Source organism: Nyctereutes procyonoides, unplaced genomic scaffold (genome assembly GCF_905146905.1).
Source record: "Nyctereutes procyonoides isolate TBG_1078 unplaced genomic scaffold, NYPRO_anot_genome, whole genome shotgun sequence".
In the NCBI taxonomy this organism is placed as follows: Eukaryota; Metazoa; Chordata; class Mammalia; order Carnivora; family Canidae; genus Nyctereutes; species Nyctereutes procyonoides.
Window position 1 is genome coordinate 41163040 of NW_026575043.1, and position 11741 is coordinate 41174780.

Consider the following 11741-nt stretch of genomic DNA (forward strand, 5'->3'; position numbering starts at 1 on the left):
CCCGGTCAGAGGACAGGCAGGACTGGGATTGAGATGAGGTCCTCTGCTAGGTGAGAAGTGCTGTTGCCCTTCTCCTCAGAGGGCTGGCAGAGGCTCAGCACGGCTGGGCACAGGGTGCACCAGTGTGGCTGAGATGGTCACCTCCGTGAAAGGGAGCTCCAGATCTGAGAGAGGAGCTTGAGGACTCCGTCTGCTGTCCCAGTCCCTGTGTCTGCCCATGCTGAGCTGGTGCCTGAACGTGAGATGGCACAACTGGGGCGTGGTAGGAGCTGTGTCTCTGGCCTGGACAGTGTAGAGAAGTTGGGGGACCCGGAAGGACACGCCCTGGACTTGGGGAGTGGCCTGGCTGAGCTTCCTGGGCTACACCAGCCCCTTAGCCCAACATGACCCAGGGCCCCTCCCAAGGCTTCTGTCCTGGAGGAGCCCCCTGGCTGATGAGGAGATTGCACGGGCTGCTCAGGCAATGTGCAGCCTCCAAGCCCGTGGTCTGCTTCCCTCCTCGCTGTACTCTAGTTCTAGATTCTGTGCTGGGTAATCGTGGGCAAGGTGGGCCTCAGGCCAGTGGGGCTCTGGCAGGGGGGCTCAGAAGGTGCAGAGACTGCAGGGCCACCTCAGATGCCCCATCTGCTGTGAGCTTTTGCCCTTCCTGAAAATCCCTGTTGAAGGGGGATACTGAATCTGGGGGCCCTCTGAGCCTCAGGCTCTTCATCTGTGAAATGGGCAAATTCTCTGGGCCTCAATGGGCACATGGAGGAAGGCTAGGTTTGAGTCTAAGGAGGGTCAGAGAAAGGGACCCCACAGAAGGCCAAGGGCCTCCTCAGGCTGGGCCAGGGAGTAGGGCCCAGGAGACCTCAGCCTCACCCCCTCTCTAGGAGGAAGCCTTCTGCCCCCATCTCTACCCTGCCCACAGCCCTGGGCAAATCTCAGGGACCAGGGTCAGGTTGGCTGTGTGGCCCTGGGCACAGGGTGCTCCTCCTGCCTAAGTGACCACAGCGGCTACCAGACCCTGTACGAATGCCTCCTAAGTTTCCCAGGAGCTCCTGGACAGTAGGAGGGAAGAGTTAGTGCTACATACAGGCCAGGGTGGGCAGGGTGCGGGCGGGGCTCGGGGTGACCTCAGCCGCCACCGGGCCCTCGCGGCCGGGCCATGGCTCCATGCAAGGGCCCGCAGGGGCGGGTGGGGTGGGGTTGCCAGACGTCCAGGCCCTGGAGTACACGTGGCGGCGGTGGCCCCGGGAGCTGAGAGGGAGAGGACTGCAGGCGGCCGTGGGTGCGGAGAGGGCCCCAGGCACCGCGTGTGCCTACTTCATGCCGCTGCGCAGCACCTGGTTGGCTGCGATGAGCATGACGCTGATGATGAAGGCGATGGCGAAGGCGCAGATCAGACTCTTGCGCACGCACGTCTGGCGGATCTGCTGGTTGGAGCAGGCTGTGGCCGCCCACCAGGGAGCACCAGGGAGAGACAGACGGGGACAGCGAAGCATGGAATCAGGAGCCGCCTGCACATCCGCACATGGGCTTGTCCCATGGGACGTGCAGGGACACGAGGCCGGGGCAGGCAAGCAGGCCCCCGCCCCGTCCCCCCGGCAGACCCTGGTTCCTCCTCCCCTGCCCGAGCAGTTGGCCTGCCCATGGGCCACCAGGGGTCGTTCACTCACTCTCCACGTCCACGGGGCACTCCTCGGCTGTGCCCAGGTGGCTTTCCTCCTCCGTCATGATGATGTTCTCAATGTCCTTCATGGAAAGGTGCTCACAGAAGGTGTCGTACAGCAGCCGCTTCAGCTCGTCCACCGTCAGCTTCTGCATGTCACACTTGGAGGGGGAGGAGACATGGTGCTTTGGCCACTGCCACCACCACTGCCACCACCCAGTTCCCTGCAGCCACCCAGGCTCAGTGACAGGCCTCCAGATTCTGGAGGACTGGGAACCACTTCTCTTTCTCTGGGAGATAAGACATCTGGGGGTGGGGAGAGAAGCCTGGGATAGCCAGCCCCCTTTACAGTGTGGCCCTGACCATTCACTGGTCCTATACAACCCTCCACAGTGTGCACAAGCCTAAATCCAAACCAGCCAGGGCATACCTTCCAGAAGACGGTGTCAAAGTCAGTGCCGTGGAACTTCTCTGGGATCCCCGAGGTGGAAAGCTTGGGTCCCAGGAGGGTCACAAACTCCTCGAAGTCCACTTGGCCATCGCCTAGGGCAGGCACAGGTCCAATCAGGGGGCCAGCCTGCAACGGGGCTGGGGCCCGGGCCACCTTGGGCCACTGGTACCTGGGGCAGGTCCCACCTTCTCCGAGCCTTGAGTTATTTTCAGGGACACCTAACATCTGCCAAGCTCTGGACTGATGCTAAAGCCACCAAATATGACCAAAGTGGTGATGGAGCACAGCAGGTGGGCAGAGCGTCCAGGAGAGCCTCAGATTTTACTCAGAAACGTGGCTCCCCGGCACCCACTGCCTTCGCCGGGGTGGGGGTGGGGGACTGTGGGGCTGACATTCTCAGTGCACAGACGGGACACAATCTACCCAGACCACTACCTGCTCTCAGGGTGGAGAGGGGCAGGGTGGGAGGCCCGCGGTGTGGGGGGGGAGGGGACCAGACATGACTGGTCTTTTTCTTTTTTTTTTACTAGGTTTTCCTTAATAAAGTGCCAGGTGGCAAATAAGACTAAATGATTTTTTATTTGGGGTGAGGGGACCTGGGATATTTAATACATCCTTTCTACTTTTCTGTACTTTAAAAATTGCTCCGGAGGGCAGCTCGCTGGCTCAGTCAGTAGAGCATACAACTCCTGGTCTTGGGGTTGTAAGTTTGAACCCCATGTGGGGTGTAGAGATGACTTAAAATCTTAAAATTGCTCAGAATGCAGAGCGAGAGAGCCAGAGCCTCTGTGTGGGTGTGGTGGCAGCGGCGTACTCTAGCCTCTACTCTCCAGGCTAAGAAATGGGGCCAGACCTGGCTGCATACTGCCTCGGGCTTGGGGTGGCCCGAAAGGAGACGCTTAGGGTGGGCTCAGCCTCAGAGGCCCAGGTCAGGGGTGAGGAAACTGAAGCAGAGAGTGGTGCTCACCATCCATGTCCAGCCGCTGGATGATAACTTCCAGCTCCACCTCGTTGGGCATGTAGCCCAGGGAGCGCATGGCCGTGCCCAGCTCCTGCTTGGAGATGAAGCCATTGCCATCGCGATCAAAGACTTTGAAGGCTTCACGGATCTCTGTGGGGGGAGCAGAGCATGTTGGGACCTTACCTCCATCCCAATACCCCTCTCCCTAGGCCCCCAGGATCCCTGACCCCACAGCCTGGGCACGGCATTGAGAATCCTCTACAGACCCTGCAGGTCTGGTCAGAGACAAGTGGCAGGCGGCCCAAGTGCCCCCCATAGCGCTGCCTTCCGGGAGCTCGGACTAGCCAAGGCAAGCAGCAAAGGTGTGTACTGAGTACTGACGAAATCACCCTGGGGAGGGGTCTCCTCTGAGTGCCAAGCTCCCACAACCTCTCAGGACGTGCTCACGACGACCCCGTGTGGCGGGTAAGCATGAGTCCCACTGTGCTGGCTGCTGGCTGGCACCCCAGGCCTCTGTGCCTGCCACAGGCTTCCCGGTCCACCCCTCCCTCCTTCCATCCCCCACTCCCCCGCGTCCCCATCGCAAGCTTGCTCCCCTGGGCTCCGCTTGCAAACTCCAGCCAACATTCCTTAATGGCACCAGGTGAGGCAACCACCAGCTCCAGCTCAGGGCTGACAGGCCGACAGCTCCATGCAGAGACTGCTTCCCCAGCCCAAGGTTTAGGGGAAGGCGGAAGCTGGATGGACCGGCCCCAGCAAGCCCAGGCCTGCTCAGATGTGGGGACTGTCCTCTGCACCCTACAGAGGAGGAGACTGAGGCCTGAGGGCCTGGGTGACTTGGGTGGAGAGAAATCAATGCCTGGGCTGGGAGCAGTGAGTGACCTTGGGCCAGACCCCGACCCCCGCAGCAGAATGCTCAGTAGTGATGTGCATATGGCAAGGCTTTTACCAAAGATGTCCAGGAACCACTGAGGGTTCCGAACCTCTCCCTGCTCCCCTTCCCTCTACCTGCTGTCCCTTCGTGGTCACTCAGCCACAGAAGAGCCCTACAGAGCACTTTCCTTTGGCGGAGAAGGGAACCTCACTCCACTCACACCCTCCCTGCTCTGGCATCCTTGTTCGGTTCCCCTGCCAGCCTCCTGGCCTCCCGGCCTTCACCTCAGCTATCCCCGCTGGCTGGGACTTCAGCAAGCACAATCCTGCCCCTGAATGTGGGTGTGGGTGTATTTTGGAAGCAGAGACAGATAAATGCTCCACGCTGCAGGCCTGGAAACTGAGGCCTGGAGAGGCAAAATAGCCAGCCCAGGCTCAGTTTGGGGTCAAGGCTGTTTCTGGTGAGAGCAGGAATCTGGCTGGCCCAAGCCTGGCCTTAAGGTTGTGTGAATCCCTAAAACTGACCCACGGAGTTATTCCGTGATTCCACTGGCCCCATCGCAGACTAGGGGACCATGGCAAGGTGGCTGAGGCTGAGGCCCCAAATTACATCAGGTTCTTCCTACATGGTATCTGTACCCAAGGCCTGGAGGTTAGACAAGAGGACATGTAGGCCAAGATAGAGACAGACAGTGGGCTACAGCTGAGTTGCCTAAGCCCCCAGACCCTCTGACTCTGGACCTTCTCCAACCATCCTAGACTGGGCCTGAGAATCTGGTCTAACCAGGGGTTCCCAGGCCAGAAAGCAGCTGGCATGCGAGATCTGGGCCAGGCCCCAGGGTTTCTATAAACCCTGGACTCGACCCTCCAGGCCGACTCCCACCTAGCATTTTCGTGGGCCACTGACAAGGTGGTAAGCTCCCCATCACTGGAAGTGTATGAGTGGAGGCCCGGTAGTCATGGAGGCTGCTAAAGGGGTCCTATTGCTGGGAGTCTTTAGGTAGAGACTAAGGCACTGACCATGTGACCAGGCACACGGTCTGCCACTTTTGCCACCACACACACTTAGGTGTGTGGCCAGAACTGTTGCCCTCCTGATCCAGCCCCAGGCTCTGCCCACCTCAGGTGTCCTGAACTCGAGCCCTAGGGGCCCTTTCAGCCGTGGTGAGCACCAGGATTGCTCCATGTCCACAGTTTTGATCATATGGCTTCCCTTGCCTGGTAGTTCTTCCTCTCACCATAGCAAACTGATGCATCTCAGGTTCCCAGCATAGACAGCATCACCTCCCTGGGTATCCTCCCTGCCCCCCAGAACTCTGGCCTTCTTCTGGGATCCCACAGACCCCACTCTTCCTTTGCACTGACCATGTTGGACTGCGACCTCGAGTGCCATGAGGGAAGGGGCCAGGTAGGTCTTGTTCACAGCTGGGTCCCCATCACCTGGAATAGTGCCTGTCTGTCAAGCATAAACATCTGCCCAACTAGTGAGTAAATGAATGAATGAATGATTCAGGGAACACGCCCATCTGGAGCACACAGAGGAAAGAGCTGAGCAAAAGTTCATGCACCACTTGGTGTGAGGCCATCATTCAGAGCCCATTTACTACTAGTTTACAAACAATCCTAGTAAGAGTAAGCATTTGCTTTCCACTTCGTAAGCAGGCGAAAAGCATGAGGGGAAGCTGAGGATGCTGCTTGTCCCCTTGTCCAGCCCCCAAGGACCCCACACCAACCCAGACTATGGGCCACCACAGAAGAGGAGAATCAAGTCAAGGGCAGGGTTGAGGGTACCATCCCCAGATTTCTGGGTGAGAGGCTGATTTTGAGAGGAGGAACCCAGGGTCAAGGATCCCATCTTTCTGGGTGCCTCAGTTTCTTCCTCTGTAGAGGTCCACTAGATGTCAAGTTGGGATGGCAAAACCCTTGACCCACAGGCGCCTGCAGTGGATGCTAGTCCCCTTCCCTGCAATGAGCTGGGGTCCAGGCTGTCCCTCCCCCCCGACAGGGGCTGGGTGTGGCCCCCAGAGTCCATGCTTGCTTCAGTCGGAGCCCCCAATCCTCTTCTGGAAGCCCTGAGGAAATGTACCGGAGACTGTGGGCAGGTGACAGACCCTGAGGCAGCCCAGCAGGCCTCTGGGGGTATCAGCACTCTGGCAAGAGGCTGGAGTCCAGAGAGGGGGTGCACACTCTGGAGGTCACTCGGGAAGGGGGGCAGCGCCTGTCCTCTGCAGCAGCTGCCATTCCCTGAGGCACTGGCCCCGCGCCCCCCCACTCTGGCATCCCTGAGTTTCTGGTCTGCGCAGACGCAGCTGCTGGGCTTGCAGGGAAAAGGGGCAGGATGGGGGACTCCCCCACCCCCCATGCTCTGAGTGCCCTATTTGGCCACTCTCAATGCAGGCTCCACTGTCTGACTGAGCAGGCCGGGTGCCAGCCTCAGAACCCTGCCCTGGTGGCTGTGTGCCTGTCTGTCTGTCTGTCTCCTTCCTCTTCTCTCTGGCCAGAAAGGGCTGGGCTAAGGCTTGCAGTCACCCCACTCCTACCCTCAGGTGTTCACGTCTGTTGATGACACTGGGGCCAGCCTCAGTGCCCCTGCAGACTCTGGGGGGCTCTGCTGGGGGTCTATGTTGTGGCGGGGGTGGGGGGTGGGGGTGGGGCGAGACAGGGAGAAGCTGGAAAGCCTGTGCCGCTCCTTCTCAGGGGTCAGACAGGCTCCAGGCCAGCTTTGCCCAGCCACGTCTACCCTGCCAACCACCACCGACGGTTCCCCAGGGCCACAGGTCCCCAGGTGCCTTTGCCAGACCTTCAAGGACTCTTCTCCCCAGCCTTTGGCGATCCTGCCTGCTTGGCCCATCCCCCTGCACACCCTGGGTCCCTAACTCAAGAGCTTGACCAATCCTCTCCACACTCCAGGCTCTTACTCCTACAAGAATCCCCTCCTTGGCCTCCCCTGCTGCTGCATCTGGGTCTGCAAGCTCCTGCTGTGTGCCAGACACCTCGACAAGTACCTCCATTGTACCCTCTGTCACCAGCAGCCCTGGGGAGGGGCAATGCCAGGCCCTTTTTACAGATGGAGAAACAGAGGCAAGAAAGGCAAATGATTGTTCAAGGTCACTCTGTGAGCTGAGGGTGTAGAGATTTGAACCTGGTGCTGCCTGGCTGGGAAGTCCTCATCTACACCCTGTGCTCTCCACCTCCCTTACTGGTCCCTCTCCCCCTCAGATTAACCGCCCCCTGGATATCTGCAGCAGGTACATGTCTGCAGCATTTCATCCCGAGCCGCCGGGCATCCTCTTCTCTGAACATGTGGATCCCCCTAGGGTGGGTGGGTGTCCTCCCAGCCAAAGGCCTGGGGCCTCTCTACCCCTGGGGCAGGAGCATGAATGAGGGGCACTGGGCAGGGGGGCTGGGGGGCTGGGGGGTTACTTCTTCCCACTCAAGGACCACCGGGGCCTGCAGAGACTTGGTGTCCCAGGAGGGCTTTTGGGGTGCCTACAGCCAAGAAGGGGGTCAGTTGTGGAGGACTTCTTGCCTCATCTACAGTTGCCCACGGGCTGGGAGATAGGCTGGGGCCCCCCAGACATTTGCTTGTCTCACGACCCCCACCTGGTCACCCCAAGGAGGGCCTGCCCTTCAGATTTCCCCTGGGCCAGGATCCCCCTGCTCAGGAGAGAAGCTGGGAGTGCGTTTGGTGTGGCTGGTGACTAACGCTGCTGGGTTCCTGCCAGTGTGTCGGCCAGGCGGCCTGAGAGGAGCCTGCGGCCTCCTTACCCCTGCACTGCCCTCCCTGTGCCCACTCACCCCTGCATCCCAGCCTCTTCTCAGCTTCTCAGGGTCTGCACCCTGGGACTGGGAGATCAGGAGAGGAGAGACCCAGCCAGGCCCATAGCTTCGCTGCTAAAGTCATGGTGGGGTGTGGAAGCAAGGGCAGGGAATGAGGTGGAAGCTGCAAGGGTTTTGGGGGGGGGACACTATGGCCCCCTGCCCAAGTGGCCAGGAGGAAGGGATAGAGGAGCGCTCACGCAGGAAGACACTGGCAGGAGGTTCGGGGCGGCCCAGGGCAGGAGGAGACAACAGTGAGGAAGACATGGCCTGTGTCCCATCCCCTGCTCTCTTGTTTCCCATTGCATCTCTTCCTTTTCCCAGGCCCTGGACAGACAGGGCAGATGCTAGGGCTTTGGGATTCAAGGCCAGAGATCCAGCAGCAGCACTCATCTCTCTGTTCTGCCCGTATCCAACACCAGACCCCATCTCTGTGGCTCTGCCAGCCTCTGGAGGCTTTCAGGGGACTTGAGAGGAGCAGGTGGCTCATAGTCTATGGTGCAAGGTGTGTATGTGTGTGTTGGGAGGACAGCTCCCTTCTCCCTCTTAATCTTCCCCTCACCAAGTCTGACTCCCCCAAGATCTACCCTCTCCACGGCTTGGAGATGAGGGAGGACCTCTCTCTATGCCTCCCCCTGTGCTCCCATCAGCATCCCTGACAGCACTGGTATCTCAATTGCACCCCTCTAAGCTCCGATGAGCTCCTGGACCCCAAAGACCCTTGGACCCAAGATAACTGAAGAGAGGCACAGCCTCTGGGTGATCTTAGCCCCTCACCCAACAGCAGACAAGTAGATCGCAGGCGTCCAAGACTTCTATCTGCCCAGAACCCTTACTCCACTCCACATGGGGCCCTAGGAGATCTGGGGGATGAAAGGCCGGAGCACCCACCCCCCAGCCCAGGAGGGAAAGAGCTTGCAGGCCCTAGGGGTCTCAATGCTCCCCAGAATCTTCCGTCCAGAGCCCCCAGCCCCTGACCTCTGCTCTGATCTTGCCTAGCCCCTTCCCTACCCCATCCACGGTGAGAGGCAGAGTGACTGGGGTGGGGGGTGGGGGATGGACATAGAATTGGGTCCCAGCCTCTGCCTTTCCCTTCCGGGCTTGGTTATCGCGACCCAGCAGCCCAATCTGGCCACTTGTTGTCGCCACCACCTCCTGGGCCGCCCTCCCAGCGCTCAGGGTTGGGGGTCCCCTCAGGGCTGTGGGGAAGTGGGGAAAGCCGCAGGAGAGACTGGGGACAGCCCCGCAGGCGGCAAGAGCAGGGCAGTCGCCCTCTCCCCTTCTCTGGCTGCCGGAGCAGATTGGATTTTAAAAGCGACACGAGCGGAATGTCAATTCGAGCGCAGAGCAGCAGGCGGGCGCCGCGGAGGGGATCAGGATGCGGGTGCTCCGGCCCGGCCCGCGCGGGGGGCGCAGCTCGGACCCCCGCCCCAAGCGCCGCGTTGCCGCACCGTCACCGCGGTCTGCGCGGCCCCGTGACCCCGCTGCGGGGCTCGGCAAGTTTCCGCAGCGCGGGGGACCCTGCGGGCAGGGGCCCGGCCGCCCTCCGCCGTGGCTGCGCCCACCGCGGCACCCAGAGGTGCGAGCTGGTCCTGACTCCCCGCGCAGCTGCTCGCTGGAGCGCCCACCTGGCAGCCGGCACCTGCGGGCGGCCCCCCGCCCCCTGCGCCCCTGCTCCGCGCTCCACCTGGGCGCACAGGTAGGAGGGCCAGCGGGCAGGGGGCCCGGCGGCGCACTCACCCTCCAGCTCGTCCTCGGGGATGTCCACGGGGCGCTGCTCCGACAGCAGGTTGGGCACGGTGTAGATGCCCCGGTACATCAACGCCGCCGTCACCGGGTGGAACGGCATCTTGGAGGCTCCGCGCCCGCCCGCCCGCCGCAAACTTTGAGGTCGGGGCTCATGGGCCGGCGGCGGCCCCGGGGGCGGCTGGAGCGGGCGGGGCGCGCGGCTGCGGAGGGCGGCCCGGCGGCAGCGGCGGGGGCGAGGCGGGGGCGCCCCTCCGGGGGCCTAGTGCCCCCGCGCCCCGGGCCGCCGGTCCATGCCGCCCCCTCCCTCGTCCGGCTCCCGGCCGGGGCCCCGCAGGGCGGCGGGGGCGGGGGCGCTCGGGCCCCTGGGCTCCGGCCGCCCGCGCGGTGCCCGCCGCGCCCGCTCCCCGGTGCCCCGCGCGCCCCGCGCTGCTCGCCGCCCGCTGGTCCGCTCGCCGGCGCGGCCGCCCGGGCGCCGCTCAGGTCTCGCCGCCTCCCCTGCTCGCTCGCTCGCCCGCTCTGTGCCGCGCTGGCTGCGCTCCCCGCCTCCCCCGCCCGCCGCCCGCCCCCACCGCGCTCTCCACCCCCGCCCCCCGCCGGCCCCTGCGCGGTCGCCCCGAGCCCGCCGCGGGCGCCTTCCCCCCTTGGCCCCGGGCTCCCTGTTCCTCCCGCGGAGGATCACTCGTCTCTCGCCCAAGTCCGCAGCCAACGGGACCAAGGTGGGGGTGGGGCCCTTCCTTCCTGCCCCTTGGCCCGCCCCTACCCCCCACGAACAGAGCAGGAAACTGAGGACCAGAGACCTGGCAGCGAGGTGAGATGGGCCCCAGGCTCCCGGGTCCTGGAGGAGAATCATACGGTGTTGGTGCCTGGTGAGGCTCCAAGTTGGGGAAACCGAGGCTGAGAAAGCAGGGCGTTGACCAAGGTCATAGGGTGCTGGTGGCAGTCAGGAGTTTGGGACAGACTTGGGGCAGGCTCCCCCTGCCCTGTAGCTGAGACTTGGCAGCTGACCTTGCCCCCCACAGTGGAGCCCCAGGCCTGGCTCCTTTCCAAGCCCCCACCACTCTGCCTGGGGAGCTGCCAAGGGTCTGTCTCATGCCCCTCCTCACCCCCAGCTCAGGGCACTGAAGATCAGAGAGGTGGCTGGGTGCCTGTAGGGACTGGTGTGAGAACCTGTCAGTGCACATGCCTGCTTAGACCTAATGTGTGTGCAAGGCTCACCCAGGCCCCAAGGCATGTGTGTGCATCAGGGTGAGGGGGCAGGTGTTTGTGGGAGCAGCATGTGCGTGCATATATCTGTTATCCAGAAGGGTGTGTTCATGTGTTTTTGAGTCCGCACGCAGATGGGTGCATGTTGGGAGTGTGTATGGAAACCTATGTGTGCCAAGGTTGTGAGCTGGCAGGGGAAGGGAGGGCAGGAGCTTCTGGGCAGGAGCCCATGGGTGGGCAGGGGGTGGTGTACGGGCCCATGGGCAAGTGCCGCTCGCATGGGCATGTGTGCACAGATGTGTGTACATATATATGGGGGAGGGGTTGACCCCCTGGCCTCTCCATGGCCCCAGCTTCAGGACCTGCCCCTAGAGGCCCTGTGGGAACCACCTTCAATCAGTCAACAGCCCCAGCAGGAAAGCTGATTGCCACTGCCCTGCCCAGCCCTGCCCTTCCCGAGCTGATTACATTTTTCTGTTTGTTTCTGCTTTTGTCGTTGATTAATCACAGCCCTATCTTGGGGCCTGAGGAGAGGGGGCTCAGGAAGAGATGCCAGCCCTGGCTGAGCTGGGCCTGGCCAGGCCTGGGCTCCAGCACTTCTCAGGCATGGGTCTGGAGGGGGATCCCAACAGCATCCACAACCCGCAGAGGAGGAAAGACCCTAGCTATTTGTCTGTCTCCTCAGCCTCTATGGATCAGCTGAGTGCCTGTTAGAACTGAGGGCTGGGGTGGGAAAGGCCTCCGAAAGCCCTACCCCAAAGCCCTCCTCATCCACCTGTCCCGCTCTGACGATTCACCTTCAGAGCAGAGTGTTTTGAGCTGCCTCGGATCTTCTGGTGCAGCAGAGGAGTGGGGAAGAAAAGAACCCAGAACTCAGAGCCAGGCAGACGTGGGGCTCCTGCATCTACCACCTCCTTGCCATGGGACCTTAGTCACCTTCCTTAACCTCGTGGGCCCGTGGTTTCCCCCTCATGAAGTGAGGGTAGCAATGCCACCTCTTAGGCAGTGGTGAGGATGGAATGATGTAACATGGG

At 61.9% G+C, this 11741-nt stretch overlaps 1 protein-coding gene across 1 annotated transcript; it reads right to left on the bottom strand.

The window, feature by feature from the left end:
- Nucleotides 1-103: 103 nt before the first annotated feature.
- Nucleotides 104-9729, bottom strand: CABP7 (calcium binding protein 7). The gene is made up of 5 exons (XM_055323220.1): nucleotides 9496-9729; nucleotides 3070-3213; nucleotides 2082-2194; nucleotides 1659-1812; nucleotides 104-1429 (listed from the first exon to the last, which is right to left on the bottom strand). Exons 1-5 carry the CDS (start codon nucleotides 9602-9604, stop codon nucleotides 1302-1304), a joined length of 648 nt encoding a protein of 215 aa, XP_055179195.1. The 5' UTR covers nucleotides 9605-9729; the 3' UTR covers nucleotides 104-1301.
- Between the last annotated feature and the right edge of the window lie 2012 nt (nucleotides 9730-11741).